Source organism: Ipomoea triloba, chromosome 3, assembly GCF_003576645.1.
Source record: "Ipomoea triloba cultivar NCNSP0323 chromosome 3, ASM357664v1".
In the NCBI taxonomy this organism is placed as follows: Eukaryota; Viridiplantae; Streptophyta; class Magnoliopsida; order Solanales; family Convolvulaceae; genus Ipomoea; species Ipomoea triloba.
Window position 1 is genome coordinate 25,894,418 of NC_044918.1, and position 18,083 is coordinate 25,912,500.

Consider the following 18,083-nt stretch of genomic DNA (forward strand, 5'->3'; position numbering starts at 1 on the left):
AAATTATTGTTATTATTATTAAAAGAATTATTATTCTTATTCTTATTATACTTCTAATTATTATTATTGAATTATTATTATTATTATTACTATATAAAAGCATTTTAGTTATTCTGTTGTTTTTTACCTTTTAATTCTTTGTACTCTTATTTCATATACCAGTGTAATTTCAATTCTACATTATTCATTGAATTACAATCCAACATAATTATAATTATTTTCCCACCTAATTACCTCCTCCCAACAAAAGGCCTGGATTGTACACCAAAATGGTTTGAGATGAAGAGTGCAACGCCACATTACCGCGTTGATGGGAGCAGTTCAGCGCCATTTTGTTTTTCCTATTTTCGTGTTTTGGCTTGTTCGTCCAAGATGCTCTAAGTAAAATTATCTCAAAAAGTAAAGAGAGGGAGGGAATCAGAGCGTGGAGGGAAACCTAAATAAATCAAAACATACAAAACGTTTCTCCATATATACATCCCCCGCCCCTTGCACAACACTCGCTTCACGAGGGGGAAAAATGACGAAAAGAAAAACCAGAAAAGAAGAAGAAGAAGAAGAAGAAGAAGACTCGAAGAATGAAGCGGCTGAAGAGTACGAGCAGCACAGAGCTCAAAGGATCAAAGAGAACATGGATCGAATGAAGAAGCTGGGCCTGCCTGAACTATCCAAGAAGCTCAAACCTGAAATTCCCCAACCAAAAGGGTCTGATAAGCATAAGCCCCCTTCTCACAAGAAGCCGCCCTCTACCGATGAACCCCCTCGACGCTCCTCTAGGTACCCAAACCTTCAAACCCCCGTCATTTCATAATCGACTTTTCGTTTGTGTTTTTTTTCGATGTTTTAATTATATTTGTATTCTGATTTATGGTTTTGCGTTCAAGGTTTAATAATTTTCGTATAAACTATGCCTCTTCTGAATGTTTCTAGCTCTGTGGAATTAATTCAACATGGGGTTTTATTTTTTGAATGTTTAAGGTTGAAGACTATGAGTCCCGTGAATTATTCAGAACGTAGAGAAGCTAGTAAAGGGGGGAAAGTGGCAAAGGATGTGGAGATTTGCATACCAGAGGGTGAAAAACCAGAGTTGTATACAAAAGAGCATGAAAGGGTATTGGGTGATTCCAAGAAGAGTTGGAGTTTGTATGAGGATGGGTATGATGAAGATGGGCAGCGCATTTATGATCCAGATTTTGGGAAGAGTTGCCATCAGTGCAGGTAGGTACATATATGAGTGTTGAATGTATGCTGATAATGTTAAAGATAATTAGAGTCTTGATTTCCATTTCTTCTCCAAAAATGGTTGAATCCCCGACCCTATGTGCTCCCACTCCCTGACCCACATAGACAGGGCCAAATGTCGGGGTGCTAAGTAGAGATATAATCACTTTGAGCATAGTCCCTACATTATCACTACCGAGTTTCAAACTTTGTTCTCTTCTCTCAAATATTGCCCACTAAACTACTAAGCTAAGCTTGTGTTGGCCTGATTTTCATTTCTATTTCATTGCATGTCTTCCAGTATCTGTTTGCCGGCTCATAATTTATGGAAAATTCTTCTGTTACTTATATTGTTCAAAATATGACCTTGTGGCTTGTGCAGACAGAAAACACTAGGTCTACACACTGAATGCAGCAAATGCAAGGCTATTCAAGGGCAATTTTGTGGAGATTGCCTATTCATGAGGTGATAATTTTTTTTATATTTTAAATTAAAAAGTCCTCTGCTATACTGCCATCTCCTATCATTTTTATTTTCTTAGGGAAGTATGTGTGAGAAATCCTGTATCCTTATGCAATGCTAGTTTTATTTCCAGAGGAATGAAGGAATTTTATGTAAAGAGTATTAAAGTAACAAAGGGAAGTATAAACAGGTTACTTTGTTAATGTTTATAGTATAATCCAGTCTACTTTGTACTTTGCCTTATGCATGATATATTTATTTATTTGTTTATTAAAATCCTTGAGTCCCTCCCTGCATTTGTGCTTGCCTCTGTTTTCCATAAGGTATGGAGTTCATTTTTCTCAATGTGCAATTTCTGGAAGCACAAATAGATGTATTTGTCACAATGGGTTTGAATTTTAAGCATTTTTCTCTTTGTTTTCACTACTATGACAACATTATGAACAATGTTTTGTGCTTTTATCTTGAAAAGTTTGAAGGCCTAATGCTGTCTAATTTAGTATTCATCTGCAACCTCACTACACTAGAAATGATTCCAAGTCTTTGAGCACATATTTCCTAGCCTGCTTCCAAGTCATTCTACTGTTACCTGATGTAATAGGTATGGGGAGAATGTGATCGAAGTAAATGAAAATCCCAGCTGGATTTGCCCTGTCTGCCGAGATATATGCAACTGTAGTCGTTGTAGACGGGTAAAAGGATGGGCTCCCACAGGCGCAATTTATAGAAAGGTAAACCATTTTTTTTGGGAAAAATTTCCTTTTCTCGATCTTTCCTGGTTGTAGTAATCCCTGTAAGTGTTAATTTCCTTTTCTCGAACAACCAGTTTTGTGATGGACACACTTGGCTAAAGAAATAATACTAGTACTAAAATTTCAGGTGTTGAGTCTTGGTTACAAATCTGTTGCACATTATCTTATTATGAACTACATGCAAAGAGAGAAGGAGGAAGAGGGTGATGAAAACCACCACCCACCTTCAATCAAGAGTTCAGAGCCATCTGATGATGACTTAGCTGATGTAATTGTAGTTTCTGATGAATCAAATGACAAAAATGAGGTGCTTGAAAAGCAAAAGCAACAAATAGATGATGAAGAAGAAGAAGAAGAGGCAGGGAGTCATGAAAGTGAAGATGATGAAGATGCTAATGCTTCTGCTGACGATTCTGAGTGATCAACTGATGGTGAGGGCAAAGCTGCACCTGGTCTTGGAACATTTTGGTAATTGACTTTAGTAACAAATGTGAGCCCAGATTTTGCCTGCATTACTAATGTACGTGAGACAATGCTCAATCCTCACAATGTTCAAATTCATTAAAATACCAACATATGCATGCTTCTACATGGAGCTGATGTACAATCTTTTTTGGCACGTTGGAGAGAAAAGACGTTCCTGTGGAGTATTAAGATTCACCCTGCATTGCAATGCCTGTTTACATTTTGAGTTAATACTAGCTGGGTTCGTTGATCATTGAGATTTATTTAATTACTAGTTTTTCTTATGTGGGATGCCCAAAAAATAGGTGTCTAATATTAATATTTTATATTAAAAATTTAAATTTATTTAAATTTTAAATATTTAAATTATTGTAAATAATAATAATGTAAAATATTTTTATAAATTTTATATTTATATTTTAGAAAATAACTAACACATAACTCCAATATATAATGTGTATATATTATTATTAATGAAGAAAATAAAAAAATATATAGTGGATGCATGTGAATGGTAAAAATAGTGGAAAATATAATGGAAGTTATAACGGTAGGGGTATGTTTGTCAAATATATTGTAAAGTACAACTTTTATAGCATAATGTACAACAAAACTTAACGAAAAAAACGGACATAAATGAAAGGTATAACCTTCATTCACACTTATTATGTTACTAGTTTTACACGCGCATTGCGTGAATGTGTTAATGTCCAATGTTTATATTTAAATAAATATTTGAAAGTATATAAATGCAAGATTATCAAGGTTGAAAAAGACGCTAGGCGCCCCCTAGGCGCCCAATTTAATTTTTTTTTATTTTTTCTTTTAATTCTTTTTCATTAAATAGCGCCTTCATCGCCCTGTGATTTTATTTCCCAAAAACAATTAAGGCTTCCACTTCTCTGATCTTTGCCATAATTCATTTCCCAAGACTACAGCCACTCCACTCAATCAATCAATATCTCTCTCTCTCACTTCTTTTTCTTTTTGTGTTTTGGCCCTCACCGTCATCTCCATTCTTCACCATTACCATCACATAGCACCATTACCAAAAAGAAACACCATAAGTCCATAGCAGTATAACAGTATAAAGCCATTAAAGAAACACCGTCATCTCCACTCTTCACCGCCCTGGCCTTCCCTCACGTTTGCTACTCTATTTTCTCTCACCTACAAGCTACAAGTCTACAGATCTACTCTGCTTCTGTTTTTATTTTTTAAATGAGACGACCAGCTGAAGGCGCAGGCGAAGGCGACCGGCGGAGGGCGTGTCGGCGTGGTCGCGTGGGGTGGCGTCGTGGCGGAGCTGCTACTCGGTGGACTGTTGGCGTGGGGGAATGATGACGGTTCGACGGAGATGCTTGGGGTTGTAATGAATTTGGGGGAAAAAAAATTAAAAAAAAATAAAAAAAATTAGTGGACTGTTCGTTAGTTCGGCCGCCTAGGCGGCCGTCTAGTCGGCCGGCCGCGGAGGAAGCCGATTCCGGCCTTCCTCGACGCAGCCGGTCACCGCCTAGCGCCTAGGCGCGATTTTTGCAACCTTGAAGATTATATATGAGAAGTTTATACATAGGTAATTGAATGTCGAATTTGTTTATTTAAATATATATTTTTAAATATGATAATATTCCAAAGATATTAAAATTTTTAAATATGATAAAATAAAAGCTTGATCTCCTAAAATTCACTAATTCTAATGCTAGTAGGAAAATAACCACACAATTAAAACCAAATAAACCAATCCCCGGCAACGGCGCCAAAATGTGATGTGTATAAATGGGAGTGTAAAAATGGGTGTGATATGTCGTTCCGCTGAGGATTGGGGCTATGGCACGTAATTGTATGAATTAAGAATACTAGACACTAGAGTATGCGAATCAACCAGAATCCAAGCAACTAATAACTGAATTGATGGAAATTAAAAGAAATAAATTGACTAAGGAGATAACTGTATGATAAGGGAATGGACTAGATTAGGGGAATTGTAATCTTGATGTTCTAACAATCTCAGAATTAGGGAAAGAATAGTTAACCTAGGGATTTATGGGCAATGCACATAAGAATTCAATTCAGCTACTTTCGTAACCAATAAACAGAATTAGGCTACAATTGCCCCACTGTTGTGATGCATCAATCATAGCCTTAAGCACCTAAGCATTGTAAGCCCCAAAAATTACCCCTATTCTCATAGTAGAAAAATTAGGTTGAAATTGGTAAGGCTCGAGGTCTCCATCCAACTTTCGTTGTAATGAATCCCTCTCCTAGACTAGCAATTAATTGTGGTCATCAATCAATAACAAGTAGACAATCCCCAAATCAACATAAACCCTAGGTAAAAGATTCAATCCCTTTATGCAATAATCACAAATTGAACATCAAGATTAACAATAACTCCTTAATCCAAACCCATAAGCGAATTACTCACGCATGATTGAAGTAAACAAAGCAAAGCAAGAATTAAATACTGCAATCATAACTGCAAAATTAAGGAATAAAAAGGAAAACTTTACTAACAATTCTTGAGAGCAATTCCAATCCAAACAATGATTCCAAGCTTGTAACCGAATTCAACGATGTAAATCTGCTCTATTCTATGCTATGGAAAACTCTAAAGAAGGGAAAAATTGCACTAAACTAAACTAGGGCTCGGAATCTCCCAAATATCAGAAAAACACGGAATAAATATTGGACAGCAGCAGGGTCACGACCACCATCACGGCCGGGATCGGGGTCGTGATGTGGCGTGGCCAGCTGCTGTCCGCGGTGGAGGTCACGGCCACCATCATGGCTGTGAGGCTGGCCGTGAGGCGGCCTCCTGGTCCTCTTCTGACTCCTTTCGTGCTCCGTTGCTCCTTTCCGTCTCGGGGTAGATTCCTTATGTTTCGAAAACTAGTCCGAGATGACCGAAAATCCTTCCTTTGTTCCTCATTTGTGAATAAACTAAGATTGATCAAATGTAACACACAAACGAGCCTTAAATGTATCAAGGTAAAGGAAATAAGCAACAAAACTCCTGAACCGTGGGGCAAATAAAGGTATAAAATCATGTGTATCACGGTCTCACCCAACCAATAATCCTTGCACAAGAGAAACATATGGATCAGCATCATCTTGCTAACTGTTGTTGTGGTTTACTGTGAGGTGGAATGAGTGATAAAACGAGGAAGAAATTTCCCGAGTGTCGTGTTCTCAAGGATGACAAATTGGAGTTGAATTACGTGTTGGCATTCAGGAGGTTAAGAGATAAGAGTTACATGAATGGCTAGAAAACAAAAGAATCATAAAGACAAGGGGAAGCGATGGTAAGCTAAGGTAAACAATGAAAAGGAACGAGGATTGGAAGTCTTAGCTAGCTCATGCGGTTGATCCGACTAAGGGGATTATAGACAATGAGATTCAGACAATGAGATTCAGACTCATCACCGAGTGGCATCAGTGCGTCACACTCAGACTCCCAAGTCTTCATTCGGTTGGGACATTTCATCAAACACTTGGTCTACCACTCCTCCCGGGCCCCATCCTCTTGGATTAATGGCGAGGATGTGGTTGATTAGGACTCATGCGGATCCGCTATCGCGCAATCAACACTTCCCCTAACTTTGCTACCTAATGTGGCCAGAATTAGGCACAAATCAAGTCAATCATCAACCACACAAGTCAAGGAACCCTAATTCATCATGTCTACAATCAAATGGAAGCATTTCAACATATCAACTTCATCAACTAGGTTGGGGTCACCAATCCCCTAATCTAATCTAAGCAATCATCATTCAAAGCAAAAGAATCAAACAAGAGATAACAACAAAGGAATTAAAAGGAAATAGTAATGCAATTAACAAAGGTAAGAGTATAGAAGAGATACCACTTTAATCCAAGAAATCCTATTACATCTTCACTTTCATAGCATCAACCTAGCTAGATTTACCATTGAATAAGAAATCTACACTAAGGATTGTGGGGAAATTTCTCCCAAAGGGGAGAGAACTTTCAAAATCATATCTAAACTAAATTGGGGATCCCCTCAAAAATGCAGGGGAAGGGTTTAAATAGTCTCCCGAAAATCAAAATCCTAAAATTGCCCTTAATGGCCCGTCCACGTTAGCTCCACGCGTGGAGGCAACGTGGATTGGCCCCTGCTTGGTTGCTTCTCCGTTTGTTCTTTTTGGCCTCGGGGTTTGTTCTGTCCTACGGGAATGACTTCGAAACATAATAAAAGCCAAGTTTGCAGATTTGATCACATCAGAGTCTTTTACGCATGAAATGATTACAAATGGGTGACAAAAACCGCGCATTAACGTCCTATAACTGACCCTAAACTCGACTATTCTCATCTCTTAGGATCTCTTTGGGACAACCGACTTCACGTAGATCTCTACGCTTGTTTGAAGAACGGTGCAATGGTTGCTCCTTATCCTAGCGAGACGGCTAACCTCAGATCTTATCTCTATGAGTGGCCATTCTTAGCTATATTTATTTTACCATTTCAACCCCTCATGCCTTTTTCTAGGGAATTGGGGTATGATCACAGTTCTCACTTTTAGGCTCTCCTTTTGCCCCATGCCCTTCTCACTTTTAGGCTCTCCTTTTGCCCCATGCCCTACTAAGTTAAGTTCAATTTCCGGGCTTCGCTTTGCATTATATTTCTTAATTAAAGGGTACACACTCCCACTTCGAAAGATCTTTGACTAAGGTCCTTACAAAATAAAAGGTGAATAACATGTAAGCACTCAAAAATTTGAACCATTTCGGTTCCATATATTTTAATTTTTCGATGCAAAAGATAACTTTCAAAGCATATTTCAAAAATTTTCTTGGCACAAGATTAGAATTCCTCCTAGATAGTATCGACAATGACACACTTTCCAAAATCACACACCTAATAAACTCAATCAATCAATCAATTTAAGTATATACATGCAACGCATCCTTTCCACACTTAGAAAATAACATCGTCATCGATGTTGCCATGAGGAACGGTGGACAAGGAGCAATGGTCATTTAAACAAGTATCAAGAATGCCTTTCCACACTTAGAAGTGTTTCCGGGCTTGGACAATCAACTAAAACACCCAATTATAAACAAAATCACACTACTCATCATACGTACATCAAAGCAAGCAAACTCATGGGAAAGAATATCCACTCATCAAGAATCAAAACAGGGATAGAAAAATAAACCAACATTGCATATCCCTCCATTAAGCATCTGTGCATGTTGTAGCCCTTCAAAATTTCCTACATAAAAAATTTCCTACATCAAAGCTCGGCATAAAGCTCTACTGAGTAGGCAATTAAGCCCGAGAAAAACATCTCTGCATAAGCCCTACGAAGTAGGCAATTAAGCACAGTTAGGTTGATATTGTAACCGCCGACAATATAAGCCGAGGATCAGATCTCAGCATAAACCCAAAAAAATAGGCAATTGAGTCCGCCAGGTCGGTCTTCCCACCCCAGATAAATCCAATCTCTTGATTGGTAAATTTGATCACCAGATCATGTTAAAAATCCGATCGCTTGATCAATAGCATTCAATTTCTTCATCGTGTCGAGATCCGATCTCATGATCGGTAAATTTAGACTACTTAAATAAGTCACTTCCCGACCACAATCAAAATTAAAAATGAGCTCGGGAGGTTATCGTACTCCCTTGTGCTGATGATTCTCACAACACATGGAGTGGGGGGCTATTGATAGAGCTATAGGGCAACCCCTTGGCCTACGGAGCACACTAGTACATTTTCCGACCGTAATGCACTTCTCAAGCATAATGCATTTGGTGACCATAATGCACTGTAACACACTTCTCGGCATAATGACCTTCCCGCTATCGTTATCATTAGATTTCCAGGTCTCCAAACGCCCCACCACTTGGGACACTCGGTTTGTAAACCGAGAATAAAAGGGGAAACACCCTATTCGGATAATTTTGGTTTTCAAAACGCATCGTAGTGATTAATATGGATAATTAAAACTAACCAAGTTTGGTCGGTTAAGAACAATCTTAAAACCAGGTAATCTAGGTTAGATTTTGACCAAGCTCAGTAAAACTTGATCACTAGATCTCATTAAAAATCCAATCTCTTGATTGGTAAAACTCGATCCCTAGATTAGTAAAGTTTGATCGCTAGATCGTAGTGAATTCGATACCTAGATCGTGAAAGAATCCAATCTCCTTATTGGTAAAAATCGATCCATAGATCGTGAGTAAATACAATCCCTTGATTAGTAAAATTGGATCTCTAGATCACACTTAATTCGATCACTCGATCATCCAGAAGATTGCATTCATGGTTGTACTCTATTTTCCCCTTACCTAAGTTTTTTCCCACTAAGTTTTTCTTAGTCTAAAGTTTTTCACGAGGAAATCAGTGTAAATTGCGGCCATATGCTCAACTCCGACTTGAGGAGCTTGTCACGGATACTCGAACCTTTTAGCCTGAACCCTTCTTCCCGAGTATTCGTTAAGCTCTAGGCTAGGGGCTACTTGATGTGGATAATTCCTTAGAACCGGTGTGCGTACGGTGGTCGATACCGAGCCTTTAGCACGTGACTTGGTTAAACTGACCACCACCAACCGCACTTAAACCCTTCCCGATCATCCTAAAAGTCAAGCCTACCTGCTTGTCTCCTAGGCAGATTCCAACATCTTCACTACCGGCCTGACCTATTCAGCCCGGGACCGACCTTTAGACCCAGGTTCTAGCGACCACGCTCCGTGTTTTTGGGAGCATCTAAGAACACGTATACGATTCTCCTTCTGCCTCGACCTCAACCTGTGCATGCGTTCCAAGTGTCTAGCATGTTGAAAGGCAGGAACTTGTTTGCCAACCTTTGCTATAAATACCGTATTCATTGTGAGGTAGGGATCTTTTAGGTTGTTTCTATAAGTTATAAAGGAGCTCGGAGCCCTTTGACCCACTGTCACGTAGACCAAGCCCAACACTTAAATCAACAGATCGTAATTAATTCGACCTCCCGATCGTAACAAATAATTCGGTCGCTAGATCGGTAAAACTTAATCTCTCAATCATGGTACAAATCCGATCCCGAGATCAGTAAAAATCTAGACAACCCCTTATAGTCTAAAAGACTGTACTTACGGTTGTGCTATTTTTTCCTTAGCTAAAAATTTTTCACTGGGTTTTTTCTTAGTCTAAGGTTTTTAACGAGGCAATCAACGTAAGTCACGGACTGTATAATCAGGTTTTCCAGCCCGAACACTTCCTCATTAGCTCGACATCAGGGCTCGGACTAGGGGGCAACTTGATAGGAAATATTCCACGAGTTTGACTTCCCTATACACTCCATGCTCTTGTTTTGAAATCGAGTCAATGTCAAACGGTTCGGGTCAAAGTTGGTTAGTCAATGCTTTGGACTTATATAAAGGTCATTGACTCACAAGTAATAGGATTTTCCATGTTCTCTCTTTCTCTCTAGAACACTAGGGCCTTCTCTTCTCTTGAGACTCTCTCTATAGCTCTCAATGGGTCCTCTTCTTTCCTTTTCTCTACAACATATTCTATACAAGTATACAACAGACAATATTGAATAAAAAGGCTGCTTAGCTAATTTCTCTGATTTTTCTCTCTACCTCCATTAAGTTTTGTATAAACAGTGCATACACTACTTGAATTTGTACTATCATGTAATAATGTAAATTTTTGGATTTTGACATTCCCACTAATGATGTACTAATGTATTAAGTTTATGAACCTAGTTTAGCCATCTCAACAAGTTAATTTTATATTGTTGCCATTAAGTTTAATGTTTACTAAATGAATACTTTATTGGATGACTAAATTTAAAACAAAATTAATAGTCAGGGGACCATTTATGGTAAAATTGAAAGTCGATAAAAAAATTGGTAAATGTCTATGGTCCAATTGAAAGTTGATAAAAATTGATAAATATCAATAATTAAGAAATTATTTCTAAAATTAACTATTTTTAAAATGAGTTGGGTGTGAAAAATTTGACCTTTTTTTTAAAGTACTATTGACTTTATTACAATGTAGTATATGTTCTATACTTTCTCTATTTGTTGCAGCCCAAAGAGTCAATACTCTACTACCAGGGTTCGATCATATGACCTTCCCTCAAAGAGAGTCATTTTTGAGTTTTTTAAAAATTAATGAATAATTTTTAATATAGTAAAATAATAAAATAGTACCTTAATATCAGTACTAGTTTTTCACGCGCATTGCACGAATGAGATAATGTCCAATGTTTATTTTTAAATAAGTACTTCAAAGTATATCAATGCAATATTATATAGGAGATGTTCATGCATATATAATTGAATGTTGAATTTGTTTATTTAAATCGGTAATTCAAAGTATATGAGAGATTGATTATAATTGTCATTAAAATAAATGTTTGCAATTTTGTAAAAACGTTAGTCTAAATACTTAGTCTAAAAATGATAGTCTAAATAAATTCTACTTCTGGTTTGAATTTATCTAAGTCGTTTTAATTATATTTTGGATAGCATTGTCATTGTTTTTATCTTCAGTACTTGTTTTTTATTGGTAATTTGTCATGTGCAATTGGGTTACTGGTGGTAGTATATAGAAGGTATTGTCATGCAATGAGATTATGGTGTCGAAAGCTGTGGATTTGCCTCGTTGTGTTTGTGTATATGACTGGGATCTTAGTTGTACTATGAAATCTTGATCTTTCAAGCGCATGATGATATTTGGCAATGGTAGTTTTTTCTCTACATGTTTCGTGTGTTGTGTGACGTGTGTCATACATTCTCATGTGAAAGTATTGAACAAAATATTAATATGTATTATATTTATAGAAGATTAATGAGTAGTATCTTTTGTTCTAGTTTAATAACTTGTTTACTTGATAATAACAACAACGATTTTGCAGGTAGTCCGAATACTAACGCCACAATATATATGTCCAGTTTCATCAACAGTTTCCACATTCATTTTGCACGTGTTCATTTTGAAGTTCATATTTTTGGATTTAGTATGAATGAGTGTATTACTTGATTTTGTGTGTACATGTGTGTGTGTGTGTGTGTTTTTTTTTTTTTTTAATATAATTTTTTTTTGTTGATTTGAACTAATCTTGGTGTACACACTATTGTATTTTCATCACAATGCATATAGTTAAATAGTTTGCCACTTTGTGCATAAACATTTTTAAACAGTGGTTACATCCTATATACCAATTATTTTTGTTGTCAAGATTGATGTTGATTTTGTTTATAATCCAAGCAGGTTGATTGTAAAAAGTAAAATGAATTGTAAATTTATATTAGTTCTAATATATTTAAAGAAGGCACAATAAGTATTTTACATACAAGATTAGGCTATTTTTGAAATTTCTTCACTTTCTGAATTGAAAAGATTGATTTCAACAAAGTTGTAGTCTCAGCATCTTTTCAATAATGAGTTTTAAATCAATTTATTTGGTCATTTGAATGTCTTCTTTGTCAACAAATCCTCCCTAAGTAGTTAATATGATTGACTCCAAACTGTTTTTTTGAGTTAATTCCCAAAATGGTCCTCCGACTATGGCCTTTTCTTAATTTAGTTCCTTGACTTTTAATTTCACCCAAAGTGGTCCCCAAGCTATTCAATTTTAAGCCAATTTGGTCTCTGTTAGCTTTGGCGTTAACATGACGTTAAATAGAAGGGCAAAAAGGACAATTTATATTGTTTGTCATTGAGACCTTTGACCTTTGACTGCGTTTTTCCTCCACCACCTTCTTCGCCGCCACCCAAACCCCGGAAGCCCACCAAACCATTCCTCTTCCGAGAAATCAAATCCAGTGTTTTTCCTGATCCTTCCAAGTTCTTTGCCAACATCTTCTCTCATATCCTCTGCCCACCAATTCTTTCTTCCAAAATTTCCTTCTCAAGAACGGTGATCAACCTAAATATATTCACCCATATCTCATTACATCTTCCCAATCTTCCCTCACCATTTGTTACCCATCTCAATTCTATAACCCCGCTTTTGTTTGCCAAGTTTTCACTGCTGATCTCACCATATCCACATTGAACAACCCAAACCCAAACCCGGGCGCATCTCACCATACCGCAAAGCCTTTGCTAGGCTGTGTAAGATAGAAGCAGACCTTACAGCCGCGCCCTTTCTTTCAGTTTCATTCCTTACGTCCTGCCTCACCAAGATCACAAAGGAATTGGATAAGATGTTTTCCCATCATTGATCTGAATACCAAACCCACAACAAAGCCTACAATTTTTGTCAATCTCCTATGTAAGTAACTCAACCACCTTGGCAATGCAGGTGTCCATAAACTAGTTTTATCTATAAACCAGTTTTATCCATCTTTGCCTCGAGGATTTGAGGCACAGAAGATTTTCATGGTTGTTTCCAGAAGGGAAAATCAAGAATTGAATGAATCTCATACAGTAGATTCTCATGTATTCCCTCAACAAATCGAAAAAAGAAGATATGCCTTGTTCTAGCTGTTGTAGTTCTCAGCAGGAGGGAATCTTATGATTCATCTCTCAAGTCTTTGAACATCAACAGAAGGCCAAGATCAAGCACCCCTATAATACAAGCTTCCAAGAAACTAAAAGAAATTCTTTGAAATAATGCGAAGAAGCTGCAAAGATGCAGGGAAAAATACAGAAATTAGATGAGGAAATGAGTGAACTGAAGTAGAAAGCTGAGGTGGAGAACGTGAGCATCCAAGATTTGGAGTTGATTCTGATCAAGAAAGGATCTGGAAATGGGCTACTTTATATATGGAATTGTAATGCTTTCCAAGATTGATTGGAGACGCAGAAGCTTTAAATTGGAGGCCAACACTTGAATTACCTATTTTACCCCTCATTTTAACACCTATTTTACCCCAGATCTAACGGATGACCTTTTTGGCTTAAAATTGAATAGTCTAGGGACCATTTTGGGTGCAATTAAAAGTCAAGGAACTAAATTAAGAAAATGCCATAGTCGGAGGACCATTTTGGGAATTAACTCCTGTTTTTTTTTTTAATTCTATGTTATTAACATAATACTTGGTAAATAAATGTATAACATTATTTTGTAGTATAATTAACTTTGATATTTAATTACAAGGTAGTGTAAAAAAGAAAACAATGAACAATGTAGTTAATATAATTAATTAATAAATTTGAAGGTAAGAAATCTTTGCATTGTAGAAAATATAGACAATGTAACTAATGAAATTACATCTCTTTTTAAATTTTTTGATAACGAATAATTTTTTTTTAATAAAGGCATTGTAGACATTGAATTATAAATTAAAGAAATGCATATGTATTATTACTCTGTATTTTTTGTTGTTGTAATTACTAATTTATTTAATTTAATAAGAGTAATAGGGTGGGTTACTTACTTTTGAATAATATACTCTAACATATTCATGATATATGTTCAACAATTATGCCAACTTTGATTGGGATGAAGTTCGAACCTAAGACCTTACTTATAAAAATTAATGGGTAAGTTAAAAGTTAACGGAATATTAACGGAGAAGAGAATATTTAATTGAAAATTTAATGGATGATCAAATAATTAAGGATAAATTAGGAAATCTCAATGAAAAATATAAATATTAACAATCTAAACCATCCATTTGATTTAATAATTTGACCGTCATTTTTTCTACCCATTATAGACCTAACTTTCTTTGACTCTTATTAGTATATATACTAGTTTTATACGCGCATTGCGCGAATGGGTTAATGCCCAATGTTTATATTTAAATAAATATTTGAAAGTATATCAATGCAAGATTATATAGAAGAAGTTTATACATGGGTAATTGAATGTCGAATTTTTTTATTTAAATATCTAACTCAAAGCATATGAATCCAAGATAATATAGAAAATTCATTATAATTATTACTACAATAAATGTTTGCAACCTTGTAAAATCGATAGTATAAATATTTGGTCTAAAAATGATAGTCTAAATAAATATAAATATTACTTTTAATTTGAATTTTTCTAAGTGTTCTTAATTCTCTTTTGAGTAACATTGTCATTGTCTTCATCTTTACGATTTGTTCTCTTCCTTTTTGTTGGTAGTGTGTTATTTGCAATTCGGTTATTGTTGGTAGCATAGATGACAACGTCATGCAATGAGATTATGATATAGGAGCTATGGACTTTCCTTTAGGTGTTCTGCTTGGGGTTCATTTGGTTCAACCATTATTGTTAATAAGTTATTGTGGATAAAGAAATCCCTAGTTTAAGAAAAAAATTAAATAAATTAATAAAAGAAATCCCTAGTTTAAGAAAAAAATTAAATAAATTAATAAAAATTTGACCTAGTTTAAGAAAAAAATTAAATAAATTAATAAAAATTTGAAAAAGTTTAAGAAAAAAATTAAATAAATTAATAAAAATTTGAAAATTTTTAAGAAAAAAATTAAATAAATTAATAAAAATTTGAAAATTTAAAATATTATGTATTCCAAAGATATTAAAAGGTAGTTTCTCGCTTCAATTTGCTAGGTAATGGATTATTTGAGTACTTTCGTTGTCAACAAATCACCCAAGTAGTTAATATGATTGATTTCAAACTATTTTTATATTTTTCTATTTTTTTCATGGTATTAAAGAAGTACATATGTATCATTTTTGTGTGTAACTACTAATTTATTTAATTCAATAAGAGTAAAATAGAGTGATTCCGCTTCAATTTGTTGGGTTATTATTTGAGTACTTTCTTTGTCAACCAATCCCCAAGTAGTTAATATAATTAGCTTCAAATTATTTAAAAAAAAATTTCCATCGTATTAATAAAATACTTGGTAAATAAATATATAACATTATTTTGTACTATAACTTTTGATATTTAATTACAAGATATTGTAAAAATAAGATAATGGACAATGCAATGAATATCAATTAATAAAGAGTTAATTCCCAAAATGGTCCTCCGACTATGGCATTTTCTTAATTTAGTGCCTTGACTTTTAATTGCACCCAAAGTGGTCCCCAAACTATTTAATTTTAAGCCAATTTGGTCTCCGTTAGCTTTGCCGTCAACCTGGCGTTAAACAGAAGGGCAAAAATGACAATTTATATTATTTGTTGTGACCTTTGACCAGCAAGTTTCTCCCCAAATTAGCAAAACAACACCTATTTTTTTCTCCTTTCCACACCGTTTTTTTTTTCTCCGTTCTGCTCCATCGGTGGTGGTGTGCGGTCGCGCCGTGTTCGACGATCGGCGATCACGACGGCGGCGATGGAGATCAGCTTAGTAGATCTGTGCTTCGACCACGATCGGCGATTTGGTGGCGGCTGCGATGCCTGTGCAACGGCGTTCCGGCAGCACGACGCTTAGGCAGACAGCGGCTGGCGTTTCGCGAATTGGCCGGCTCTCCGGCAGAAGGCGATTGCGGCTGGCGTTTAGCAAATGGGCCGGCTCTCCAACAGAGGGCGACAACGGCTCTAGCTCGCGATCTGTCAGCGATGGTGTGGTTTGGGTTTATAACCCCCGACGACGGCAGCGAGGATCAGATTTGAGGGGTTTGCGGCCTCGCTGAATGGGAGGCTGTGGAGTTTGAGGCGTTGTCGGCGGCGGCGGTGGTCGTGGCCGTAGCAATGGTGGTGGCGGGTATGGCTTTAAAGCGGTTTTGCTTCTAGGATTAGATTTGATGGGTTTTGCTTCCAAGATTATTTCCTTCGCCTTCCCTGTTAGTTTCCACTCCCTCCATTTCAACATCTTCAGATAGTGGGATCCCTGTAGTCTTTGATTTTGTATTTGAGAGTTCAGAAGGGCCCTGATCTTCTGCCATCCTCTCCATCATTGATCTGGTCGCGGTTTCTTCTTATTTCGAGAGGTCGCATCCACATGAAGATGGAAGTCCGAAAGATGACAAAATCGGAGAGATGTCGCAACCGAAGCAAGAAGTAGAAAACAAGAAGATGATGACACCAAAATGAGACCAAGACTGGATTAGCTCCAGTATCCGTAGCAAATACACGCCGGAATCTCGCCGAAATCCAATTTCTCTCATACGTTCCTTCCCTAGCCATTGTTGATCTATCAGAAAGTGTTAAACTGGAAACCACACTTGAATTACCAATTTTACCCCTCATTTTAACAATCATTTGACGCCATATCTAACGGATGACCAAATTGGCTTAAAATTGAATAGTCTGGGGATCACTTTGGGTACAATTAAAAGTCAAGGCACTAAATTAAGAAAAGGCTATAGTCAGAGGACCATTTTGGGAATTAACTCATTAATAAATTTGAAAGTAAAGAATCTTTGCATGAGAGAAAATAAAGACAATATAACTAATGAAATTATTTCTATTATTTAATTTATTTTTTTGATAATGAATAATTTTTTCAAATAAAGGTATTGTAGACACATAATTCTAAATTAAAGAAATACATATGTATCATTTTTTGTTGTAGCTACTAATTTATTTAATTTAATAAGAGTAAAATAGAGTGAGAAACTTAATTATGTCAAATTTGATTGAGATGAGGTTCGAACCTAAGACCTTTCTTATAGAAATTAATGGGTAAGTTAAAAGTTAACGGAATATTAATTATTTTTTTTTTTTGTTGCGATAACTCAAATAGCTACTTATATAGTAAAATTACAAAATTCAATAGTAAATTCTACAATAACCATCCCATCAACCAATATACACTCAACAATAATCAATCCCAATAAAATGTAACACATTCAACAATCAATAATCATCAACATCTCAATTAAATGTTATAATCCAACAAAATTAACATCTCAAATAAATGTAGGCCTTGTTGCTGAATGACATTTTGACCAAAAATTAGTTATTTTAACTACTTTAATGTCTTTCAAAAAAAAAAAAAACTACTTTAATGGTTTGACCTATTCAAACAAAATTGTCTAGTATTTATGGAGATGGGGTGGGAACAGAGAATATAATAATGATCATAGGATCATATGGCATTCATCTACAATATATTGCTCTACTTTCTTGTTTAATTTGCAATACACACTTGAAAATTCTTACATATAAAATTTTAAAGTTACATAATTTAAAACAAAATTCTTGACATAACATCTTGAAAATTTTGCCCTTCTTCCGGCAGCTCATATATAGGTCTTAATATGATCTTCCTTATTGTTTCAATGACACAGATTAAAGACTTCTATTATTGTATTATCAAAGTCAGAACATACATTACAAGGATAATAACATATATATTTGAATATT

General features: G+C 35.7%; 1 protein-coding gene across 1 annotated transcript; it reads left to right on the forward strand.

Annotated features, from left to right (window-relative positions):
* The first annotated feature begins 357 nt into the window (after positions 1–357).
* LOC116014189 (cell division cycle-associated 7-like protein) lies at positions 358–3,154 on the forward strand. Its single transcript, XM_031254189.1, has 5 exons — positions 358–777; positions 979–1,218; positions 1,604–1,687; positions 2,286–2,415; positions 2,564–3,154. The coding sequence occupies exons 1-5, from the start codon at positions 521–523 to the stop codon at positions 2,855–2,857; spliced, it is 1,005 nt and encodes a 334-aa protein (XP_031110049.1). The 5' UTR covers positions 358–520; the 3' UTR covers positions 2,858–3,154.
* The last annotated feature ends 14,929 nt before the right edge of the window (positions 3,155–18,083 follow it).

Coding starts and splice junctions, on each gene's coding strand:
- LOC116014189 (XM_031254189.1), top strand. CDS start 521: ATGACGAAAAGAAAAACCAGAAAAGAAGAAGAAGAAGAAGAAGAAGAA. Junction 1,688..2,285: donor GGAGATTGCCTATTCATGAG/GTGATAATTTTT, acceptor CTGATGTAATAG/GTATGGGGAGAATGTGATCG. Junction 2,416..2,563: donor CAGGCGCAATTTATAGAAAG/GTAAACCATTTT, acceptor CTAAAATTTCAG/GTGTTGAGTCTTGGTTACAA.